Below are 26550 nucleotides of genomic sequence, written 5' to 3' on the forward strand. Positions count from 1 at the left end.
TAATTATTTTAATTCTGATGTTCATATATGGACAAATTGAGATCACCTCTTAGTTTTTGTTACTAATGCTGGAGCACAGTCAATGCTTATCTAGAGGAAGCTGCTAAAGTTCATAGGAATGACTATTGCCGCATGCACAAGCCAGAATTTTGACAGAAAGGGGCTGTGCACTTCTGCAGTTGCTACTATACTGATACTGGTGTCATTGTTTGAAAACACAGTGAATTTGCCCTTTGCCCTCATGGTATTATTGTTATACTTACTATTTGTGTGCTAGAATGAGCAATTTGATTTATCCATGCTAGATGCACACCATAAAACCGTATTCATTAATACTTTGAAATTCCTTAAGATATTCACCTTCAAATTTTATTTAATATGAACAGTTTCATTGAAGTGATGTAACAAATTTTGTTCATTACTTTTTTTATTGTCAACCATGGTAGTTTAACCACTTTTTTTTTTTTTGTGTGTGCATGCTCGGTATTGCACAATTTTGTTTCACTGCCCATTTTAAATATCATCCCACCATTAATTACAGCTTTACAGTACATAACATCTCTCTTAAAGTTAAAAAATAATGTCTGTTAATACTGTACATAACAATACTGATGTGCTGGTCCCACCCACGTCACAGTGACCTCAGTACATGCCATGTTTGAAGCGTCCCCCAAAAGTCACTGACCCATCCTCCAGTGCAGCTTCCTGTGTCGGAAACGACCGGACTTCTCCTTGGCTGCGTTGATGCAAGCGTTGTGCTTGTTGCTTTGCAAGTGGTTCCAGTACTTGACAAGCTCATTAGGCTGAAACTGGTGAGAGGTAATGAGGTGGCTGTATTTGCAGCTGGAATAAGACACCCGCCAGTGGTTGAACACAAACTCGTTGGGTGGCGGCACAGGGTCAATGCGCAGCTTGGCCAGGCAGATCCCTACATATACATCCTCTAGGTGCAAACGGCGTATGCCCAGTGAAATCCGGTAGATCTTCTCAGCTAGGTCCCCGGAGAACACATAGCCTGTCCCAGAGCAGAACACAGGGTACCGCTCGCTGGGGTACAGCTCGGGTGGCATGTACCACTTACTGTCTTTGTTTCGGTTTGGAGCATAGCCCCTCATTAGGTAACCCGTGAAGTAATTTTGCCTAGGTGGGACATCAGGTTTAAGCAACTTGTGGATTAGATACTCAGTGTTCACAAACATGTCGCTGTCAGTCTTCATTACATAGGCAGTTTGAGGGCAGTGAGTGGCTACCCAATGCATTCCCATTAGAGTTTTGATGGTCAGGTTATAGTAGGTGTCCAGGTAGTCCTGCTGGATGATGTCCCTGTAATGCCGGCTCTCTTCTTCGATGGCGTGCTGCTGGTACATGTTGCCGCTCTTTCCCACACCCAATAGGAACAGTCGGATGAAGTCCAGGCCATGTGCCACACTGTCATTGCCCCATGTCTGCCGAATGGCGTTCCTGGCATCCGCCTGGCCCGGCTCTGCCACTATCAGAAGAATGAGAAAGGGCCTTCTATCTTGGCATTTGTCAGGTTCATTTATAATGTAGCGGAACGGCTTTGCAATTAGTTGCCCACCCACTCCATTCTCACCATTAACACTGTTGTTGGCACTCAAGGAGTTCTCTAGCCCTGTCACCCCCTGTAGGGAGACCTCAGCCTGGTAGGCACTGGCATTGACTGGTGGTTTGGGAGGAACCGGAAGGGCTTCTTTCCAGATGCTCCGCAATGTGCTGTGGTTGGTCTCACTCTTTTGGGAGCGGAAGCCCCGCACTGTATAGGTGATTGGGTTCTCCCTCCGGCCCACCCTGCCTGGCAGCCAGTCATGGTGGCCACAAAAAAAGAGGATGCCCACCAGGGAGACTAGGGAGAGAAAGCCAGCCGCATGGGATCGGAATAGCGACCGCTTGACGTTCCAGGTCATCTTGATCAGACAGCAGTGTCGCCGCCTCCACTGCATGATGCAGATGTAAAACTGCTCTGCTGTACGGTGGTCACATTCAATCAAGTCAGATGCACATCGTAAACAGGGCGGCCCTCATCGGAGATGGCAGCTCGATGTATTTAGGGCCCCTGGTGGAGCTACAAGGGAGATGACACATTCTCCATGTAACCCTCTTGGAACTACTTTCCTGACATTTCCATGCAACAGGCGTTCGTGCCTCAGTGTATCCAGCAGGAGACTTGAGTCTTCAGATTGTGCATGGCATTGTCATCTGGAAGAAGAAAGAGAAGTCAAAATGTGAAGCAGTACAGAAAGATTATCTTGAGTGCCATATTTCTTTTCCCTTCCCCATGCATACTAAATGGCCTAGTCCCTTATTGTAATTAAGGATGAAACTACCTGGTAGTGTTGGGCTTACATTCAGGGTTTGGTGTCGCTTTTAACCTCAGCTCCTAAGCTTCAGTTCTTGTTGTAGAAGTCTGTTTATTTCGAGCTGAGTTCTGGACAGGGCCACCTTAAGCTCATGTGAAAGGCGGTCACAGAGTATGAAGCGATTGCAAAGCCATGACTTGGTATTATCAGCCCCCTGCTGCACTCTCCACATCAGACCAAGAAATGCAGTCAGAATGAACTATGAGGGTCCAACAAGTCCCGATTCCAAATCCATAGGCGGCATGCCACGGATAACATCTTTTACCCACCATTCACCTTCAGCCAGAAACTTCTTAATGGGGTTTGGGGAAAGGCGTTCCGAATGCAGTTTCCTGTATCACGATGTTTGCACATGGAGCATGCAGTAGGCTATGATTTAGTAAGAAGCATTGGTCCAGTGAAAGAACATGTTTCTGCTGGTTGCTAATAAAAGTCAATTTTTTTGTCTCCTGTAGTTGCTCTTTATATGACAGCAAGGTGTTTGAACTCTAGTGTCAAAAGTTGCCCATTTTTGTTCCAATTCCCATTTGTAGAGGAATTTTACAGTTAGTCATGACTGAATCAGAGCACCTTCACCTCCTCTGCAGTGTTTACCGGCTACAAGCCCACAAACAGAAAGTCTGCTCACACTGGGACTTTAAAGTTTAATAGATGGCATATCTGTGTCAGTTTGATCTATGATAGACTATATAGAGGCAAAAATAAATAAATGCAGCATGTTCTGCAATTTTGCTATTTTTCTTTTTTTTTTTTTTTGGAAGCTTAGTATTTCAAGTATTTTAAAGGTTTTTGAAGCATAGTATACATAATTTTGTTGGTATTTCTTCATGACAGAAATTAACGTTTTATCTCTTAAATGATTTGTATTTTACTGTTTATGTTTACTGCATTGTTACTGTTTTGTTTATTGTTACAATTCCTGTGTATTTGTTAATCAGTGCAATGATGCAAACTTAGATGGACTTCCTTCTTCTGTAATGAATTGGGCAGGCAGCTCCTGGCTTCTCCAAAAGGTCATTTGTGACAGGTTCTAGAGTCACTGGACTTATCCACTGGCTCATTTGTCAATCTGACTCGGCTGCTCGACATGCTCAAACACAATGGAGAGAATATTAAGACTGCTGATGTTGTACAAGACAAACATTATTTCAAAGGCCCAGAAAAGGAGGACTTGTATTGATCTTCCCAAACTGTGGAAGAACCTTTTGTTGTGTACATTTTTAAATATTTGCTTTTTGAATTTTGTCTGTGCATGTTATAACTTAGTTTTATGTCTTATCAGAATTAAGTACATTGTCATATAGTACTGAAGGTACTGCACTTATAATCATGCACACAAAGTGGATAAATGTAGAAATGATCCATCTGAATGAACTGGGTCACATCTACAGTTACTTGTAATGATTTGTCTGCTTGTTTTTGTTTACTGTAGTATTAGCTTACCTTTGATTTTAAGTAATTTTCTGACACTTTTTCTGTATACTTTATGCAATGCTAATTGCCGACTTGACCATTTAAATCATTTAAAGCCCTCAGGTCTAACCCTTGCAGGAGCTGTGTTGACCCCCCCCCCCCCCCCCCCCCCAACACCAGTTGTATTATGTTTCATTTGTCAGTATACTACAGTTCCGGAGTAGATCTTTCAGCACCTTTTTATATTTGTGTGCTTTTAATGAAGCATCACTACGTTTTAAATATTAAGCTAAATTATGGAAGATTGTTTTCCTATTGTGTGTTCTATTTTTGAATACAGAGCTTTGCTGCACTGCCCCTTCAGCTGATCTTTAAAAGTGTTTAATCAGTTTGCAGAATGCTTTTGATAGATGCCTTCTACAGTAAATTCATTGAAAATTTCTTTCATTTTGATTTTTATCCCAGCAGTTTTCTGTGACCTTATACTGTATATCTACGAATGTTTTTTTCTAAAATTCATAAACTTATTATACCTGTAAATGCTTGTCTTTATTAAGTGGTTGCCAGTGGTTTAATTAATAATAAAAGTTTAAACTTCTATTTATTTTTGGTTTGGATATTGGGAATGGTTAATAAAATAAATATAACCTGTCTGGGGAGGGTCTTGTTTCTAAATATGATCCGGTTGATCTGGTTGGAGGCTGCAGTGGTTTTAATATATCTAGGTGAACTCGGCAGACAGTGGAGGCTGGAACTGCATATGCGTACAATGATAATATTAAAGGCTTTATTGCTTTCCAAATTAAATTCACACTAAATCATTACACCTTCGTTTGGGCAGAGGGTAAAATTAATTTGTTTACTAGCAAATGCTGAGAACTGAAAATACATGGGTCGTAACTACTCATACAACTTACTACATAAAAATGCCACATTTTCCAGTCACTAAAACAAAGCGAAACTATGTGTTTTGTTGGTCTGGATATTTTGAAGGTTGTATGTTTTCTTTATAGTAATGGACTAAAGTATCTGTGCTTTTTACACACAGTGATGAAATAGATTTTTTTCCCTTAGTTTTTTTTTTTTTGGGGGGGGGAGCACGAATTCTGATATTGCTGGATGAAACATACCTCGGGTTGCAGCCGCTCATCGTGGCGGAAGGATGCCGTTTCCTCCCGTCGACACGTTTGGCAAGCCATTACTCGCCATCGTCAAAAATCCCACAGCGCGGCGGCTCTGCCTACTGCTTATCACGCGTGCCTCTCTTCGCACTGTGTTCTGCATCCAATCCGTCCACTCACATAACAGACCATTTTGCTGAGTCTTTTGTATATTATTTTGTCCCCCCACCTTCTTTTCCTTTTTGTCTTGATCTCTGTGAAGTCATTGACGCTGCAGTGCTGACAGATGCTGCAAATGTGCTTCTGGTTTTAATGTTATTTTGGGTCCCCAACCCTTTGTCCTAACTGCACAAGCTGCCCTTTTGTTTAGGATCCATTCCTGGGCGGCAGCAGCGTTGAACTGCAGGTTTAGTCCAGCAGCAGGCAGGAAAGGCTGAGGCTGTAGCAGTACTCCAGCCGCGGCGGAGGGAAGCGATGGTCTATGTATTCCTTCATGTTGCTAGGCAGGATGGCGGTAGCAGCAAAGCCTCCTCCTAAGAGTGGCAGAGCAGTAAAGGCTCCCTCTCCCTCTTTGCCGTATTATAACATGATGTGGTGGGCCAAGTGGAAGGGTCGTCTGGCCCCCTGCTCCAAGGCAGCAGCTGTTCGAGTGGGGAGTCTGACAGGCACCGTTACAGTGACAGAACACGACGCCGTCACTGCTTTCTTAATAGGGGTCCCACGTGACCTATTCATATTCATTCCACCACCACCCCCTCCCGCACTGATAAAGAAGGCATTTAACTCTTTATTGTCTGACCAGAGGACGGTGGGTGTTTTCCTCCCTGTTCGTTTACATTTAAGGCTGCTGGAAAGGCTCCGGGCTTTTTGTTTTGGCTTTATTTGACTGTTCTTAGTCCAGTGTCCTGTTTTAAAATGCAATGTTAAGCACAATACAGAAGAGCATGTGGTTTAGTTTACTCAAATGTATTGAAGATTGTTTGCTGTCTCCACCTATCCCCTCTCCAAACTTTCCAGATATGCATTGTTTCAAAACAGGCATGTCAGATCTTGAACTCTATGTCTGTGAACACTACAGAATACTTCCACTGAGAATTGAGTTTCATCTAAACTTGATATTCTTCAGTGACATAGGAGCAGTATGGTGTGTGTATTTTCCCCCCCTCCAATACACGCATCAATAGACAGAGAAAAGAGGAAAAAGAGCAGTCTGGTGTAGATCCAACCCTATTATATGAGGGAACATTAGTGAAATTTATAACTGAAAGCGGTTCTGCTTCGTGGCTTTCTAGATACACTGAAGATTTTCACCACGCACGTGTGTATATGTGTGTGTGTGTGTGTGTGTGTGTGTGTGTGTGTGTGTGTGTGTGTATATATATATATATATATATATATATACAGGAATCGATGGAATGCTTTCTAAAATAGTTGCTTCCACACTAAAGCAAATTGTTCAAATATGCTGCACTGTATTTGTATTTTTTTTTTTTTTTTACAATCACCGGTACAAGACAAACTTTTAGACTCCGTTAGTCAGGTAATGCATATGCATATTCCAAACAATTAATTTTGACAGCTGTTTTTTAAAAAAAAAAAAAAAAAACTGGTAACTTGGATTTTTAATTTCTGCAGGCTGACCTTAAATTAAATTGCATGTAATGTAATTCTGAAGGGTTTAATGTTGCTTTGAAACAGATTCCATGGTCACTGTACAGTAAATCATTCTCTGTGGCCAATGTGCTATAATTTTCTGTGTGTGGAAAGCAGTATTATCTCTTGTTGGCTGAGTTTCCAAAATCCAAGGACAGAATAAATCAGAAAAAAATTAAATTTGCTGATTCAGTCCAATGATAAAAACATTATTTTCGATCTTTATGTAATCACAAGCAATTTCCACTGCAGCATAAACACTGCCCGTTGAATCTTATGTTTACCTTTTAAAAAGAAGCACAGTCACAATTTCTCACTTGCCTTCTGTGCTTTGACAGCCTAGGACTTGGTGTACTTTCCTCACACTGTCCGACTTACGCTGTGAATGCATTCAGAGAACAAATTTGTTCAAAATAAGCTGCCGTTTTCGGTGTTGTTTTTATTTCAGATTCATACAAATATACATACTTAACCAGGAAGTCAATTGACCATTAAACAACTCTGTTTCTCAGTAATTTCAGTTTGAATTATATTCTCTTGTGCATGTTTGTTCAGTACTGTTGGTGCTGGCCAGAAAGTGTTTAGAAATAGCTCTGCTCATGAGGTGGCCATTCCCCACAGTAAAACTCTGTCTGCCTTGGCATTTCAGCTCTTACACTGCTCATGAATTGGTGTCATGTCACAGTAGTTTTGGATAACTCTACCTGAGGTTGGGGACTAAAAGAATGATGGGAACTGTGGGCAATAGTACATGTCTCTTATGTGAACTTAAGTGCCAAAAAGGAGGAACAGCACAATTTCAAGGACTGAATGAATTTGTCTGAATCTTAGTTGCAAGGCAAATAAAATTAACCCCATATTCATGTCATGCTTATCCTATAGATTGCTAGGTGAAATACTGAAAATGTACTTTAACATTCAAATTAAATTTAATATTTTATTAACTAACTGTGCCTTAAGGAAGTAGTTATTTTTACATAAATGTACAAATCGCAAAAGCACCCATTAATATTCCATTATGAATGCAAATGGTCTCATTGCCAGTGCTTTTCATTAAATACATTAATGGAAGTCTTTAAATTTTGAGTTGGAAGCCCATCCTGACTTGTGTTTGACTGGGATTTGTCAACATGGCAGGTTTTTAAGACCATATTGATTGCAGTTGTATGCCATTTACTTTTAAGAGAAAAGGAGACTTGAGTAATTACACCTGTAAGACCACTTTCTTCACATTGTAAACCTTCATAAGATGCACTTTGCCTGTGAGGCCTCTAATAGTTTTTGAAGGCACTGTGGCACTTCAGAAAATTATCTGTGTCCTATATGTATCTCTCCATAGGCAAATACTGTACAGTGTGTATATTTAAAATATCGTAATGCAGAGCTGAATTGTGCAGTTGCTTACAATGTGACAGCTATTCATTTTGCTTTATCTTTCTGTGCACTATTTGCAGAGAGATAAAAACAAGGTCAAAACCAATATTACTGATGTCTTTTTGCACTGACCACTCAGATTTAAAACTGAAAAGGTTTTGCTTCATGTTTGTGATACTGCTGTTATAAATCTCAACCAAGAAAATAAATTTACTGTCATTTTATGCATTTGTTGAAAATTTTGAAATATGACCTGGCTTGTGCAGTATTAAAAATTAATGAAAGCTTATAAGCTTTTGTTCTAGGTCTCTGTTTAGTTTTGAGCTCAAAACCTTACCCTTAAAAAATTGAAATCCATGGTTGAATTTTTCCTGTGCTTTTGTTGTCCAGGAAGGTGCCTCTGCCCGGAAGGCCCAGACACCAGCAATGCAGCCTGTTCCTAGACCAGGTCTGTCCACTACTGCACCTCACTGCCTTTTGCTTTACATTTTCTCCATAATGAGAAGCTGCAGTTGCACATGGAATCACTACACCAGCTTTTATAGTGTGTCGGTTTTCTTGAAGTGTCATAAATGTTAAAATATCTACAGAAGGGGTTTTGTGTCCTTTGTCAGCATGGCCTTGGCTACACATAGTAAGTTTTGGTTAACACTTCGCAAAATTGGTCCTGTAACAACTTGGGAACACCTTGACTGTTATCAAACAGCTTGTCCATTACAGTGTGCAATATTTCTTACAGGTATGTCCTTGAATTAAAAAAAAAAAAAACCTAACCTTCGTAAGAATACTGACAAAAAGTACATAAATAGGTGTCATTTTGCCAGTTAGAAATTCAACATAAACCTTATGGATAACCATGTCCATAGGGTGTGCAAAATGTGGTGTCTTCCCTGTTTTCTTGTATGTAGTTTCTGTTTTTGAAAACATCCTTGATAGGGATAACACCACAGTTACTGGTTTCTCAGCTTCCTGTTTTTAGTGATCTCTGACTTGCTTGGTTGTACTGTAATAAATCGCTGAAGTGCGTTGTGGACAAGCAGAGCAGTACCTGCTGGGAGGAAAAAGTGAGCTTCAGCCTGAGCACAAGTATTTTCCACCAACTGCTGACAAATGTGCTCAACAGCATATACATTTTCTCAAACTTGTTCAAAGTTACAGTAAGCCTCTGAACTGGCACTTCTGTTGCCGACTGTATCTCCTCTTGCAACATCTTGTATTGTTGATGAAATGCGTAACAGAAGTTAAGAAACCCTGTATTGCCTGTTTTTGTATCTTTAGATCATGCATTGAATCATTTGTTAACTTACTCATGTTAGAGAATCATACTTTCAGTCTGAATCATCAGATGTATTGCAAGCAGGGGCCTGTGCCCTGTGCTTTACTACACAACTAGGATTGCCTTCATAGCAGGACCAGACATATTCTCACATTTTTGAGGTGACCTTAATCGAAATGCTCTTTGCGCTCGGAACCTGGACTATAGCAATGATCCTCAAAGCTTAAAAAATAGAAAGAAAACTCTAAAATATCGGTGATTGATTTGGATACCACATTTATAAATTTTCCCCAATATTTTTGCCAGATCAGCTCTTTCAGAAGGAAATCAAAGGACTAATTGTGTCCTTAATGGAGTCAAACAAAACAGAATCCTAACATAGAACATGCACTTCACCAGGACATAGGTTTACTTTTCAGCTCTTTTGTTATTCTTCTACCCTCCACCTTGACATTGCATCAGGCATTCAGCTGGAAACACTGGATGGATTGCAGAACCCTCGGTTTCTCACATTTACATAGAATTAATGGTCAAACACTTAGGTGCACCCTTCGCAGTTGCTAAATTACCCCCGAATATATATTCCCCCAGAATCTTGCCTCTAGGTAAACATTTACTTAGAAGCAAATTTTCTGTTGTGAATGGGATGGCTGAATATGTCTAGAGACTACACCAACAGACAGGCCCTGCTCATCCCCTTCCACTTGGGGATTGGATGAGGTGTGGACATGGCATATGCAACATTTTGCACATAGCCTGTGTGGGATATAGGAGATGAACTTGGGAAGTCACTTTGCTGTTTTAACAGGTTGATGTTTCAGTGAAATTAATTTGTAGCTGCAACAGCCTTAAGGCTTCTCTCTTTTTTGTTTTTCTTTTTTAAGCCTCGAAGATTTCAGTACGATAGCAATTTATGAGTTTGTCCTGTTCCTACCATTGCATATATTTCTGCTAATAGATACACTCCTAATTAATCCTTTATTATGGGGAGAATACACCATTTATACTGTAAAATGTTGCACCAGAACTGAAAAAAAAAAATCATCTTACGTAAGCAACTTGTTTTTCTCGATGGTTATACCCTGTCTTCATTAATGAATTGTGCATATTGTGTTACATATCAACAAATGTGTGTCATTTGATTTCTTACGATGTAATAATAGAACATACAGCAGAAATGCAGTGCTGTTTACTTATTTTGCAGTGGAAGTTTAATTTTTTTCAAATTTCTTTTAAATTTCAGTTTCTCAAGCCAGACCACCCCCTAACCAAAAGAAGGGTATGTACCAAAAGATCAATATTGATATTTATAGGTAACACTTTATTAAGTTTGTTGGGATTTATAGTCATTTTTTTGTTTAATGTGTGAATTCTTTTTATTTTGTGTATTATCCTTTTTTTCCCCCCCAAATACATTTTATGATGCTGGTAAATAAATGTGAATTCACAGTATAACAATGATATTTAGGATCAATTTTGTTTATAAAATTCAGCAGTATTGGCCATTAATGTGAAGGTACTGACACCTTCTGCAGTTTAAATGCTAATTGCCAGTTCATTATTCTCAGTCCATGCTATTGACAGTGTTTGTGGCTGGTACACATGCAATGTAAGACATGCATAGATGTAGTGAATAAGGTATTTGTGATTTTTAAAAAAAGTATGCCCATCTGGAGATCTGTCATGTTGTAATGGGACAAAATGCTGATGATCTACCTGCAGTCTTTGACTACCCAGCATCGCTTTCATCTGCTTTGTTTCATGTCCATTTAGTACAAATACATTTGTATATCATGTGCAACTTAATATATTTTGATGTGCTGGGGGTTGTATGTAAAATTACTTATAGATGGAAGTAGCTGTGTATAAATTTAAGAGTAAATTGACCAGTTATAACAAGGTTACAAATCAGAACTGTTTGTTGACTTAAGAAGTAAGTGGTCAAACATGAAATTTTAGCTTTTTCATTCCGTTCCTCTCGCTTGTAGGATCCCGAACCCCGATCATCATTATACCGGCAGCCACTACATCGCTGATCACCATGCTAAACGCAAAGGATCTTTTGCAAGATCTCAAGTAAGTGTTTGAAACATTTTCTTAGTAAAGGTACTCTTTACAGACTTTTTGAAAGAAATATGGGATCCCCCCCCCCCGAAGACCAGAATGGTCCATATTGACGGTAGCGAGATTGTTGTAATTTTCCTGTGACACATTGCAGAATTCTTCAGATTCACTATAGTTGTCAACTAGCGTGAAGTAAAATTTTGGGAACTTGACAAAATGACATTTTTAACCCTTGCTGTTTGCCATGGAGACAGTTTGGCTTCCATCAGATTATTGCTAGGCTGCATATCTGTTTAAAATGTCTGACTTGAAAATTGAAAAGAAGGAAATCCTGTCCCTCTAAATCTGCTAATGGAGGTTGGCATTGTGTCAGTTCCCTTCAGGAGCATGCCTGAACACTTTGAAACACAATCCCACATACATTCTAGCGGAAATATTTTGCATTTAAAGTGTGCAATTAGTTATTCTTGCTACACTTATATAAGCACAATCTCTTGAGGAAATTAATAGGAAATGGTGGGTCAACCAAAATGATTAAAGGGGTATTTTGTTAATAATTGCCTTGTCTGCAGTGCCATGTCAGCATTACGGGTTGTGACATAGTGTTTTAATTCTAGTGGCCATTGTCCAAGCCCGCTGTCAGGCATATAACATGTCACTTGGTTGGAGTTTAAAAAGTCAATCATGGCGCGTGGTTCCTGATTATTAGATCGCTGCATCCAGCATTTTCGCGCTATGGTTATGCCTGCTGGCGTTGTTCATGCCCGCTGTCCCTCTTCGGTGTGTAATCTACAAAAACATTAATAGCAAAGGCTGCTGGGAAGGCTTTTTCATCTCGCTAAGTGTTCCGCTGGTAAATGGAAAGCGCTTTTTTTTCAGTGGAGGATTAAATCCAAAGCACCACGCTAAAGAGGCAGAGGCAGAACACATTTTATCCCCTTTTTTATTTTGCATTTTGTATGTATCCCATCTGGGGAAACATTTTAGTAATCTATTCATGGCAGAATGAGGGACATTATGGAGGTGATAAAAGCTCACTTCCCACTGTTTCCCTCTGACAGCTGTCCATCAAGACCATATCAATGGAATCATGCTGCTGGGAAGAAATGTCAGATATCTGAGACAGTGACTTTCTTATACCTGAAGAAATTCTAATATTGCCACTTTTGTGTCCTGTTGCTGTTAAGGCACAATAATTAAAGTGAAGCCTTGCACTGTATGAGTCACCCTCTACAAAACAAGTTGCTTCTGTGATTTCAGCTGCCCACACACTGTCAAGGCGGGGCATTTCACTGTTTGTTTCTCCATGAAGTAACACCAAGCGGAACGCAAGACTGAGTTTTCTTTAGTATTCCAACGCTTGTTTCCTTTCATTTGTGTTTTTACATTAGAGTCATTAGTTAATTTGAATTAAATAGAAATGCCTAAAAGGTGGACTTTATGTTGTTTTCTCATGAATGTGATTAGATTGTACACTCAACCTGCGGTGGTAGACAGTTCAGCAGTTATTGAAACCTGTCGACCCGGTTGCCTAAACATCAATATGCAGTACAGCATTGTGGTCGTCCACACGTGTTTACGTTAAGTCCCTCCCCACTGCTAACCCCAGCCATCTTTCTTATTTACAATATTTGTTTCAGAACTATAAACACACGAGCCTTGAAATGGATAAATAAATCCTGTGGCACTCTGCTTTTTTGTAGCTCATTTTCACCTATAAGGAAAATTTACAGCTGATGTGTGCTCATTTTAGACATACACATCAGAGGAGATAATTGCAGTCGTAACACCCTAGTGAGTGCATAAATCGTTTAAACTTACGGTTTCTGCACGCTAAGCTGCCACTCTGCTAGAATGAGATTCAAGATGGAACTAGAGATATTTAAACTACCAGGCCGTTACAGAAAATGAGCTTTTTTTTTTTGCCACGTGAAGGCTTGCAGTCAAATGTATTGTGCGTTTTCCTTCTGCTTCATTAATCTTTCTATTCTCAGCTATACCTTAAAAAGCACAGCAAAAGTGTTTTCTCCTCCCCCCCCCCACATTGAAATGTGTAAACCAAGTACAGTACCCACTGTTTTCCATTACACACTACAAATGAGATTGAACAGTGTTTGCTTTGTTTTTGATCCAGTTTAATTGCTCATGTTAATCGTTTAAATGTTTCACTAGTATTTCAAGGTAGCCTTTATCTTTCTAATGTCTTCTCTTCCCCCCCCCCCCAAACACACTTTGCAATACAGAGAGGCGCAAGTAGACTTTAACCAAGGTTGTATCCTCTAGACAGGACTTGATACATTGGTGGAAGAACTCTCCAATGGTCCATTTCAGATGTAATAATGTATAGCTGGGCCAATGCTATGCACTGAAGCAGGTCCTGTCCTGGTATTTAAACCAGTAGGTTTCAGGTTACAAGCCTGTGTCCTCTGTACTGCCCGATGCCAAATCCATGTATTCCTTTTTTGACTATTTTTCTAGACAAACCAGCTTTTTCAAGCAAAAAGAAAATGTTTGAAGTTGTATTGTTTGAGGAACTCATTAAAGAGTTTATTGCATTTTGCATTGCTTTCAATTTCATCAATCAATGGTTGTTGCATTTAGTATTTATTCATTGTGATATTTTGAGAAATGGCTGCATATTTTATTATTGACACATTTGTTCCTTTACACTGAAGATGCATGAATATGTTTCTGATGTGTATCTAATTGACATGCTAAAGAAGAGCACACCCACCCCTCACAGAGCTCCATGCACGAACGCCTTCCACCCTTCCAGCGGCCAGACAGACTTTATAATTAGCGGCCGCTTGAAAGAGAATGCGCTTTGTAGTCGGCACACATGGTAGGTTGCATTAATAAGTTAGAGGAAGAATGCATTTCTGTCGGGTGCTCTTGAGAAGGCTTTACTTGAATTTGAGCATGATTGACCAGACTACGGTCTTCTGGGTGTGTTTTCGTGTGCGTGACTGAGTGTGCATATGTGCAGTTTTAGCCATTGAAGTTCTGCGATTATAGTGATTCAGTCAACTGTGTAGGTATTATAACTGCTGTAGAGGTCATCTCTGACGTCTACCAAAGTAATTTCCTGAATCAGGCATGTGACCTTTTCACAATTTCATGCAGGTGAAAGCTTTGATTTGAGAATTTGCAATTTTTTTTTTTTTTTTTTTTTTTTTTTTTGCCGACAAATGTATAATTTTATCCCTGCTATTATTGAGATTATATCAATTCAGTGATTGGTTTGTAATGGCATTGTATTATTATTATTATTGGCACTTAGCTATTACCAAAAACGTAAGTGGAATTAAGAAGTATAGCAGATGAAAATGCCAGAATGTTGTCAGAATGGATGCTACTCGCAACTTGAATTGCCCTCTTCTTTGCAGGAGCAGCTTACATGCAAAGTTCATTAAGCTTTTTCTGATGCTTTGAGGTATAAAATATTTAAACCAAGAAAATGTACATGGGCAAACATCACATGCTCAGCAGTACTAAGTTAAAATCTGCAGGTCTGTCAGTTGAAACCACATAGATAAACAGTCAACAGTTTTTAATAAGTGTAGCACCAGTAAACATAGTAAAAGTTAAATTTAGCAGTTAGCAGGTTGACTACAATGGTCACTTAGGGTTTTCTTTGCTTCTCCAATTTTAAAGTTTTCTTTTAAAAAAAAAAAAAAAAAAAAGCCGTGAGACAATGTTCAACATGTTATCCTGTAAATTCATGCTTTGAATACAGGCCTTAATTTTTTCTAACCCAGTTCACTTTGATGTGGTAGTTTATTAGGGTGGTCCAGATTGAATTTTTTCTTTACCTCCTGGTTTGACAGGGCTGTAGGAGATATAGTGAAAGCAGCCTTTTAACCGTCTAGTGTCTAGTTCCGTTGTCCCTTGAAGGGTTGCATGTCAGCAGTGAAAGTTTGAGCTATACTTGCTACTAATTTCTTCTGCTCCTCTCTCAAGGGCTATATGCATGATCAGGCCATATTATCAAAATGGTCTCTTGACACTGTTTGTTGCACTAAATGTAGTCAACATTCAGGAATGTTACTCAATATCTTATCAAGCAGACTTTTTATTCCCTGAAAGAACATTGCCTTAGACAGAAAAACCTCTCACTGCGTTGTGATTGTATTCCACAAGCAGCGCCGCCGCTGCCTGCAGTGTTGGAGGCAGGGAGCAGCCCAGGAGGCTATCTGGACCTGTCGATTTGACACGTCTGACTGTGACAGGCTGGGGATTCTGTCTCTCCAGCCGCCCTCGTCCTGCCGCAGGAAGATTGACTGTTCCGACAGCCGAGCCGTTTGAAAGATTTGTCCCAGATTGCAGCGGCTCTGTCGAGCTTGTTTTGTGGATATTTTCACAAGAGATTTAGTTGCCATTTTTAGAACAAATTTACAGCCCTTGTCTTCCCTTTCAGAAGTTGTGTACATATTTTTTTATTACATTCATATTTTAATTCATTTCAACTAAAAAGCGATGACTTTGTTTAAAATGTCTAGAATAATTTAACTATTGCAGAATGCAGAAGATAACCTTAATAAAAGAAAATAAACAGTTTCAAAGTAGGGTGTGGCTCACCAAAAACTGTCCAAGGTCATACTTACTTAGTGCCTTAAGTTATCCCTACCACCTTTAAAGTAAGAGGTTTAAAAGCAAATTCACCATGAAAATACATTTTGGTGATCTAAAGTCTAAACTGAGCCCTCATTGTGTCCATTTCAGTCCAGCGTCCTTTGGCTTCTTGGCGTTAGATTGCATGCAGAGAGTAGCTTTGTGAAATGCAGCATTAAGTATGGTTGATTATAGCATGTCAGTTATCAAAATTTACAGTGAAAGTAAGCACCATTTCACAACACAGAAACAAGATGCCAAATTATATAAATTCTTTCGTGGAGTGCTCTTTTAAAGATGGTTACCAATTTCCTGGAATCAACTGAAAACATTTTTTTGGTAATCTTTCAATTTTGTAATGGAGGCTTGAAATTGCTCTTCAATGATGGGAGCGACTCCATGTCAATCATCCTGTGTCCTCGGAAAGCTTTTCGTGCAAGTGATATGCTTTTCAAACGTCTCTTTTAGAATGAGTCAAATTAGGAAGCAAAGCCATGTAATTTTTCCACAGACTTGAAATGCTTACAGTGATAATGTTAATAGATAGTAGTAAATTAATTGTTATGGATCAGCTGAAGTAAAATCTTGTATTTTGAGAATTGAATTTTGGGGTAGTATGAAAAGTAAATCTAGAACATATAATTTCATTTTTTCACACATACACACAAAAATCAGCTGAATGTTATTGCATGAAAATTCTTATTTCAGGCTTCCTATTTATAAATATTAAACAATGAATTCAAAGGGCACAGACAGCGCCTGTTTTTGGGCCTAACATCATTATTATGCATCAGTTGCATGGGTTTTTATCGGATATGTGGCCTTGAATCTGATCTGGAAATTAATATGGTTGTTTTTCCTAATGTGCATTCTGCTTTGTTTTTGAATGGGTGAACTGGAAACAAACTTCATTATTTCAAACCCTTTATTTCAGGAAAAAAATGTCAGTTTTTCATATCTAAAAGAGTGTTTGCAAAATACTGGATCATATATGTGTAGTATGTTGACATGCCTTAAAAAAAAAAAAAATCTGTGGCTGTTGGCTGGTTTCAGAGGAAAGTGTAATTCAGTTGTGTAACTGCAACAATACCAGTCATTGTAGGCACCGACATGGGAACAGAAATTGATTGTTTTCGACAGAAATCCTCTCCAATAAAAAGAGGATTGACAGTTTTGATGAGATCTGATGTCTTCACTTCTCACTGCTCTTTGGCCATGCTCCCCGTAACAGTGATGCCTTCATGGTGGACGGTTGCCACGGGAACACCCGCCGGTGCTGGTCTGGCCTTCTCTCCCACTTAAAATGGGAACGCGCTGATGGCTGTTTGCTTTGAAGGTTTGTCACATCGGAAGAAAAGAAGAAGCAAGGCATCCAGCGCGACAATGAGGTATTACTTCAGAGGCGGAAGGATCAGATCCAGCCAGGAGGGACCACGCTCAGTGTGACTGTTCCTTACAGGGTGATCGACCAGCCTCTTAAACTGGCGCCACAAGATTGGTATGTGGAAAGATTCCCTATATGTCCCCCTCATTTGCTCGGTAGACTCAAATTGCTAGTAAAGCTACATGCTTTCATGCCCACTTTTTTGTTTCGAAACACAATGGTTGAGAGTGGTATTAAAACATAGTATATTCACTTGTTTTCCTTTGTGTCAAACCTATTAAGAGTATTGAGAGCAGAGCAACTGTAGAAAACCTAAACAGAACAAAATGTGTTTTTAAAAAAAAAAAAAAAGAAATGTAGACATGCTGTGGACTATTCTAGATCTCTTACAGTAAATCCGCAAAATCAAAATGCAAATGTATTCTTTTATTCTATTCTGGCTCACTACACTTGTTACAGTGCATGCGTATTTGTCTGTCAAAAGAATGGAGCAAAACTAATTTACTAGTTTACCAATAAATTGCCATTCTGTTTTGTGCAATTTTGTATTGTTTTCTACATGTGTGGCTTTGTGTGTTAACACACACAATTTATTGTGAAAAATGGATTACACAAGTATGGAGAACGGAGCTACAGGAGGCAGTGAACATTAGGTACCAGTCCCTGTCTTTGGTGTCTTGTACCCATCCAACACAGTGTCTTAATTTTTGCAGGGATCGTGTGGTGGCTGTTTTTGTCCAAGGCCCTGCCTGGCAATTCAAGGGTTGGCCATGGCTGCTGCCTGATGGATCCCCCGTTGACATATTCGCAAAAAGTTTGTTGAACATAATATATTTTTTGAGACACGCATTTGACTTTCTTGCAAAATTTAGCTGCTTCCCCTGTTAGATGTCAGGATGTTGAATTACAATGTGCATACGAGTTGTATTTCTCCTCTATGCTCTCTGAACAAGTGGTTGACTAGGCATTTCAGCTCTTAGGCATGTAAACATATTGAGAGCTTTTTAGCTTATCAAATGTATTTTGATTTTGCTGGTATTCAGTGTATTTTATATTCAGACATTTTAAAAAGCTAAATCTCAGTAATTAGTTTTCCTTTTAACTTTGGTCAAAAACTTGTATTGCATCAGAATATGTATTATTCTTATTACTATGAGTAGTGATGTTGCATTACAATAATATTATTGAGTAAAATGTTTAAAATTTACAAAGCTAAGTGTAATCAGAGTAATGTAGCACCCGATTTCCAAAGAAGTTGGAACAGTATGTAAAATGCAAATAAAAAAGAAAGCAGTGATTTATAAATGCTCTTTTACCCATATTTAATTAAAAACAATACATAAAGATATGGCAAGACAAGATATGTAAAGTTTAAACTAACCAACATCATTTATTTTGGTATATATGCACTCATTCTAGATGTGATGCCTGCAACACATTCCATAAAAGTTGGGAAAAGAGTAGATTTACCACTGTATTACATCACCTTTCTTTTCAATAACCTGAAATAATTATTTGGGAACTGAAGACAATTGTTGTAATGTAGAAATTTGGATTTTTTCCCATTCCTGCTTGATATAGGACTTCAGCTGCTTAACAGTCCTGGGTCTCCATTTGTGTATTTTGCGCTTCATAATGCACCACACGTTCTCAACGAGAGACACGTCTGGACTGCAGCCAGGCCAGTCTAATACCTGCACTGTCCGACTGCGAAGCCACGCTGTTGTAATATGCACTGAATGTGACTTGGCGTTGTCTTGCTAAAAGAAGTAAGGACGTCTCAGAAAAGATGTCATCTACATGGTAGCATTTGTTACTCTAAAATGTGTATGTATCCTCCAGCATTAATGGTGCCTTGACAGATAGGCAAGTTTCCTGTTCCATGGGCACTAACACACCCCCATACCATGACAGAAGCTGCCTTTTTGAACTTGGCGTTGGTAACAATCGGGATCTTTCTCTCTTTGACCCAGAAAACACAATGTCATGTCCCATGTGCCTGTCCCAACTTTTGTGGTATATGTTTCAGGCATCAAAAATCAGATTGAGCTTATATTTGTAAATTTATTTTAAGTTGTAGAGGTACAAGATGAAAACAGCACAGTTATTAAATTTGGGTACAAGAGCATTTAAAAATCATTGCTTTCTGCTTGCATTTTAGATACTGTCACAACTTTTTTGGAAATAGGGTTGTATATTGACATTGGCTATGCCGCCATATTAAGATGATACTAATGATGAAGTGAACTGTAGTATCCTTAGAGCATGTTTGACTAGTCCCTCCCACTCCCTCACCAGTTCGAGCCTTCCACCTGAAATATGATGAGGCAAAAATGGACCCAAATGTTCAGAAGTGGGATGTTACAGTACTGGAGCTGAGCCATCACAAGCGCCACCTGGATCGGCCCGTCTTTCTGCGCTTCTGGGAGACATTGGACAGGTCGGTCTGGTTATCAGCTTCTTACCTCCACTTTCAGTGGAGCCATATGCAGGGTTGCTAAAGAGCATAACCAGTTTTCAGGAGTTACAGCCTTACCATATGGACATAATCATATTCTTTTATGTGGATGTGTAACTTGAGTGGTGGTGTTTATTGGCCTTTATTTCTCAGTTATATTTATTGCGTGATTTCTCAGCTGCCCACTCGATTGACAGATCCATACACCACGTAACTCGGGTCATGCTGTGAGGTATTTATGTTTCTGGTGGTACAAAGGCAAATTGTTGTGAGCTGTATGTATTGACTCTTTCACAAGAGCAATGCAGTGAAACCCAATATTCCCTGCATGGCCAGTAGAATAAAAGACCTCTTCTTTTTCCCTCCTCCCAGAATTAACCTTTTTTCATTCCTCACACAGGTACATGGTGAAACACAAATCTCACCTGAGATTCTAAGGCCCACATCTGCCTTGTTTTGGTTACAAGAAGAACAAGGAGTGTGCTGTTTCTGTCTGGGTGGAGTGGACTGCATTTCCTTGTGTGTCTGAGTGCCCCTCTCCCGTCACCCAGAGCTCCATCTGCCGTGAACAGCGTCCTCTTGCACTCAAACACATCCATTTGGAGGATACCTCCCCCCACCATTGTCAAAATGATTGTCTGCCTTAGTTAGGAGTAAATGTTTGTGCATGTTTTGCCAGAAGTGGTGGGTCTGAGAGAGAGTTTTTTGGGAGGAGGTGGGTGAAGGCAGAGGATTCCATTTCTTCCCACTTTGTCATGTAGTAAACATACCAAAACTATATTTTTCAATAGTAGACTATCTTCGTGATCAGACCGAGGAAAAACAATGCTATTTCCTTTCATAGATGGAATTTTTTTTGTTATTCTATGTGTAAAATAAATGGAATGAAAGAATAAAAGATAAAATGATGATATAGAAAGTGTTGAATAAAGTAACTGCTGAGAACAAGGGATATTATTCTGCTGGTTGATGTTCTCCCCCCACCTTATTTCTTTTCTACAGCTGTTCTTTACTTATAGCTGTCACCATTAGTAGGTGCTGATTTGGCCACAGTGTGATCCTTGTGCTTGGGTTGAAATGAGGAACTACTTCCATGGAGGCAAATGTGTTGGAATTGTATGCATTGCTTGTACAATGAAACCTTCCATCTTCAGGACTTTTTCCTGATTCAGGAATTTGATTATGTGCCACACACATAATCTGATTTTATTGTCATTAATGAGACTTGTTTCTTGTGATGACTCGTGACTTTTCTCTTCATCAAAACAACTTTTTAAAAGCAAATTCATTTTTGCTGCCTTTCAGCTCTTACACTTTTATAAATGTCTCCATAAAAACTCCCATTCATTTGTATCTACAATGAATAAGGGTAATAAACCTTAGTGAAGACAAAAATTACCAGCTGTATTTTTTTCTTTGAGAAAGTAGTTGGCATTCCACTGAGTTGTCATTCAAATGTCATTAATATCCCTGTCAGTATAACAGGATTTACTTTTAGTCTTGTGATTTATTGTCAGGCTACTAAGTTAGACAAGTTTCTATCTCTTCTGCGAATTTAAATAATCGTGTAGCCTAAATGTACGGGTATTTTTGTTGCTCTTATTGACTGGTGGTAGACCTAAGATTTAAATATAGTTTCATCTGTGACTTACAGTAGTATAGCGGTTAAAGCTGTTGTGTTTTGCACAAGAAACTTACATTCGAATCCCACTTCTCGCTGTAATACCCTTGAGAGAGGTGCTTAACCCTGAATTGTTTCAATCAAAAATACCCAGCTGGCTAAATTGGTAAATCATTAAAAAAAACTTAGTGTACAAACTAGCATTGTAAATTGCTTTGCAGAAAAAATGTTGCCTAAATAAATAGACAGACCAGGTTTTTCATAACTTATTGCCTTGTGACCAAAAATGTTAAGTTTGTGAGACTTGAACAAAGTTCTGTTCTGGAATTAGGAAATACCAACACATCATCTTTGTATGTCAAATGAATTGTTCTTAGTGTTTGCACTACTTTACTGGCATTTTTAATCTAGGGAAAGTAAGTTTGCCTAGTTGTACAGTTGGCCATATTAAAGAAATTGTTAAATATCGTTCAAGGGTACAACAGAAACATCCATCCTGCAACTTGAGCAACAAACGTTCATTACAGTATGCTTAACTACAGCAGTTTCACCATTGTTTCCATCTACAATATACTGTGTACTCTGGTGGACAGATTTGCTCAGATACGATGTGCTCTATAAGAAGATTTTTGGCATCGTCAGTTTTCAATGCTGGCAACAGGTTAACCACCTGAATTTCAAATAGCTCTGTTTGTGTATAAACATTTGTATGAATGTCATAGTTTATGGATTGACACACTAGGCTATTCGACAGAAATGCTCCCTTCAGATCATTTAAAGTTGGACTACCCCGGTTTTCCTTCTTCATTTTTTCCTGCTCCTTGCACAAATATTTTTGAAAGAAAATAAATTGGGTTACAATGGGTAGGTATATCACCAGTATTGCTTGCCCCAACCCACCTGACGTGAAACCCAGGGGAAATTGAGATGTGGCCTAGTTATGCACACCCCCACTAAAGCCCTAGATTTCTCCTCTCCTGCTGACTCATAAAAATGACTTAAAGGCCCCATTGTGATCATTGCAGACATTGCTATAATGCTATTCTATATGCATGCTGATTTCCATCCTTGAATTTCATTATGGCTTTGACCAGAGGTCCAAACGGTCCAAATTTCATTTTCCTCTTATTTTGGAAAATAAAGAAAATTTTCCCTGTGCAGCATATACATCAGCGGTTAGTTTTACCTCAGTGTGTACATTTTATAAACTATTTTAAATTTAAACAATTTTGACCTGCATGTCTTTGCAAGCATCCACAGTGAGATGTTTTTGTTAAAAAACATAGACATAAATCAATTTTTATTTTGCTGACAAATATATCCAAAGTGACTTACTGTTAGTATTTTACATTAAGTAGCTCCATTTTCTTTGTGGTGTCTTGTCTGAGCAGTGGTCACTTGGCTCTGTGTCGGTTTTTAATTTTCTCTTCTGTGTGTTTAAGATGTAATAAATTCAGTAATGGATTTAGTCAGTGGATATAAAAAGAAAACTGTTGGGCAGGTTGTTTTAAATTCTTATAAACTGATGCTTCACAGACAACACTAAGAATGTTTATGAATTGTTGAAAGTCATCTTTCTCCTCAATCTAGTCATGGATTCCTTTTTCACAGGCAGTTACTGATATTTCATAATTTTTCTTGCATCTAATGAAGCCATTTGATCTGAAGCAAATATGCTCGCTAACAAATCAGTTACAATCCAAGCTTATTGGAAGATTAAAAAGCAGCGGATTTACAATCCTGTGTCAGTTGACCTTGGTTCATCTAATGTGTCCATTTAAATGCTCTCTGTGTGGGGTCTCTGAGGTTATGTTGTGCTGGTTCACATGCTCTACAACCATGGCATTTCCCTGTATTTGCACTGTCTTACTCAGCCCTGCTGAGTATTCTCATTGACGGCTCAAATGTGTTTCTTTGCTTGGTGTCTCTTTTGTATTATGCGTATGTTTGCCCCTTGACCCTTTGGCCTGCTGTTTTAGCAGAATATTGATGTGGACTCTTGTTATCTCCTTTTAAGTGCAGAGAGGAAGTGGAGTGACTGCTCCGGCTGAACCTTTCCTGACTCTCACCCGAGCAGAGAATGAACAGCCGAAGGAGCAGGTTGCCCTTTTGCTCCGCGTGCTTCAGTGCGGGACCTCCGCATTTCTGTCCGACGGACCGCTTATAGGCGGCGCTGCGGTTATTGATCAGTTTACATGTGAGCTGACACGAAAGGCACTTTGCATCTCCGTTGCCTGGTTACCGAGGAAAGGTTGAAAAGGATGCTCTTCATCCCAAGTCCTCGAAATTCCATCTGCAAACACATCTCAGCTCTTTAGTTTGACTTCTGGAATCCAGCCCCTTTTTTTCATAAGTTAATTTAGTCTCTTCGTAATGTTGTTATCGCTCAGATGCAGGTATAACAAAATGTAGCATAGTAATATGATCTTCACTTATATAAATGCAGTAGTCTACTCAGAACTTTTAATGCTTGTCCTTATATTATTTTGCCTTTAAAAGCACCCTAACTTAATAAATTTATTATGCCATTGATTTCTGTTTCTATATGGTGTTACACTGGACACAAAAGGTAAGGTACACATGCAGGTTATGAGTGCAGTAACATTTCTGCTTTTAAAATTGATCACATGGAAGATCCTAAGACTTCTTGGTTTCTAACAATCAGTCTACAGCATAAGATCATTGTAACTGTCACCAAGATTTTTCTAAGAATAAAATTTAAAAAAATACACTTGTCTTTAAGATATAAGCTAAAACACAAGCGGAAAAAGTTTTATGTGTGGTATGCATTTTGCATCATGTTTACATATATTAAGCATTTCTCTAAAATGTCCTACAACTCAGGATTAACAAAAGTGTGTTTTACAACAGACAGCTTTACATGCAGACACATGATTTTTGAAGCAGTGCGATACCATTTTTTGCTGGCACACATTGTACGAGTAGCTGCCTGTTGATCTGAATGTGAAATAGGAAGTACTTTGAAGGAGACTGCGATAAATAGTCATGCAAATTTATGGAGCTGTTTGAAGATCAGGAGAGATGTGGATCATTTTGAGAATCACCTAAAATGTTGAAAAAGGTTCAGCAGTTCTGAGGGACACGGGTAGCTCATTCCACCACATCAAAGCTAAAACCGAAAATCCATAGACTTGTGATCTTCAACCTCTTATAAATGGGAGCACCAAGCAGCCAGAGGTGGAGGAGCATAATCTTGCTGGGGTGTAGACAAGTTACAGATGGTTATTAGGAAATCACGATGGCACAGCAGGTAAAGCTGCTTGGGGATAGGTTTAAATCTAGCTCAGTCTCTGTGGAGTTTACATGTTCTCCTTATTTCTGCATGGGTTTCCTCTCATAATCAAAAGACATATTTCAGGTGAGTTCACGGCAGGAAATTGCCCAAGTGTGTGCCTTAGTGAATGTTTGCATTTGCGGCTACCCTGTGATAGATTGGTGTCCTATCCAGGGTAAACCCCTCCTAGCCTAGCACCCAGTGATTCTGGGATAGGCTCTGGATCTCTATGGCCAGGACAAAGCCAAGTGGTTAATGAGAGAGAGAATTAGCAATTCAGAAAATGTTGTTAAAGGGGATGGAGACATGCGATCTTGCCATCTATCTGCAGTGAAATGCTGCTTCTAACTGTAGCATTCTACTTAAAACCTGGCTTTCCCTGCACAGACACTGATTCTCATGTGTCTAGATGGGAGATGATGATTTATATAGAAAATGTCTTGGCCAGTATTTTGTCTGCTTTGAAAATCTGATCTTTTGATGTACAGAGACAGTCGTGACATTTTTTCACAGGACAGGTGGTGCAAGACGTAAAGTTATAACCTGGATTTTATATCAGACTCCACTGAGAGTCTACGGATGCGTAATGTACGGAAAAATCATTGAATCCAATTAACTCAGTAGCCTTCTATATGCTTTTGGTTTCTCCTTTGAGATTTTAAAAAAAAAAAATTGCTTGCAGTTTCTATTTTCATCACGTGTAAATTACTCTTTAGGCAGCTGCGCCATAGCTTCTGTCCCATGAAACAAAGATGGACTTCAGCATTATACAAGACGACAGTGACTCCTGCAACAAATCTGCCTTCTATAATGAATGGGCCGAGTGACTAATGACTGACTTTAAAGATGACTATAAGCTCAATATAGATGCTGTCAAATGTAAGAGCTTTATAATCCAATTATATTCCTCTCTTTTTTGATACTTGTCAGATAAAATTTAAAATTGACATACTGGAATGAAATGTCTCAGAGTAATGAGTACACATACTATACAGTATAGTATCTAAGCAATGAAAATAAAATTGTTGCTGAAATTCTGTGAAGTGTTTTCTGATTTTGTTCGAACCTTTTTTCTAACTGGTGGCTGGTAACATGACCAGCAGTGTCACAGGAGCATACAGAGACAGAACACCAAGAAACCGAAAATATGTCCACGTACGTAGAACGAGAGGTCAGAGTCAAAAGGTTGCAATATGTCATAGGTATGATCACGTAGCATTTTCTAATAACTTCCCTTTTGGAAACTTTTTAAAATGTATTAATTCTGAATGATCCTATTTTTAGGTCTCTTTAGAAGCATGAAATCCACCCCAACTTGGAAAGGATGGACATATGTGCATGGCTGTTCTTGTTACTGTGTTGGTTGCCAGTCTCAGAGGGACACTGGTTTCGGAAAGCTCTGCAGACCCTGAGCTCTTTGACAGGCTTCTGTAAGCAGTAAGTAGGAGAGAATCTCAGCCATCAGACCCACCTTCATGAAAACAGGCCAGTTTGTGTTCACTTGGCCTCATGACAACAGGTGACTTGTGTGGCATAGGAAGGAAGCTGCTTCCCACAGCAATTTCTTGGACCGATTTCAGAATTTTTGAACTTCTTTCTGTGTTATTCCTTTTTGTCAAAGAAATGTGGAATATGCTACCGTAGATGGCGAGGACTACGGCGGATACTGAGCAATGCACTACTTGATGTTTAAAAGCACTGAAAATAGAATGAGGTTCACTGTCCAGGCCCAATGAGCTGAGAGTGCACTTCAGTGTTTGGTCCCGAGTTTGTCGGCCGAAGAGCAAATGCTTGTTAATGGCATTTAGGTTATATTTGGACCACCACAAAATACTTCCCTTTTCTTGTTTTATTTATTTACTCTTTTTTGCAAAGAGTTTAAAAAAAAAAAAAAAAAAAAAA

General features: G+C 39.1%; 2 protein-coding genes across 2 annotated transcripts in view; one reads left to right on the forward strand and one right to left on the reverse strand.

The window, feature by feature from the left end:
* cdc73 (cell division cycle 73, Paf1/RNA polymerase II complex component, homolog (S. cerevisiae)) overlaps positions 1-21127 on the forward strand; it is a 42813-nt gene extending 21686 nt beyond the window's left edge. The window contains exons 11-17 of the mRNA XM_018753716.2: positions 8330-8387; positions 10459-10494; positions 11204-11291; positions 17227-17388; positions 17988-18088; positions 19573-19714; positions 20133-21127. Of these exons, the coding sequence (XP_018609232.1) occupies positions 8330-8387; positions 10459-10494; positions 11204-11291; positions 17227-17388; positions 17988-18088; positions 19573-19714; positions 20133-20169 (624 nt within the window). The 3' untranslated portion in view covers positions 20170-21127. The remainder of the gene's footprint in view (positions 1-8329; positions 8388-10458; positions 10495-11203; positions 11292-17226; positions 17389-17987; positions 18089-19572; positions 19715-20132) is intronic.
* Positions 478-5605, reverse strand: LOC108935253 (beta-1,3-galactosyltransferase 2). The gene is made up of 2 exons (XM_018753717.2): positions 4922-5605; positions 478-2217 (listed from the first exon to the last, which is right to left on the reverse strand). The coding sequence occupies exon 2, from the start codon at positions 1959-1961 to the stop codon at positions 678-680; it is 1284 nt and encodes a 427-aa protein (XP_018609233.1). The 5' UTR covers positions 1962-2217; positions 4922-5605; the 3' UTR covers positions 478-677.
* Positions 21128-26550: the final 5423 nt, after the last annotated feature.

Source organism: Scleropages formosus, chromosome 3 (assembly GCF_900964775.1).
Source record: "Scleropages formosus chromosome 3, fSclFor1.1, whole genome shotgun sequence".
Classification (NCBI taxonomy): Eukaryota; Metazoa; Chordata; class Actinopteri; order Osteoglossiformes; family Osteoglossidae; genus Scleropages; species Scleropages formosus.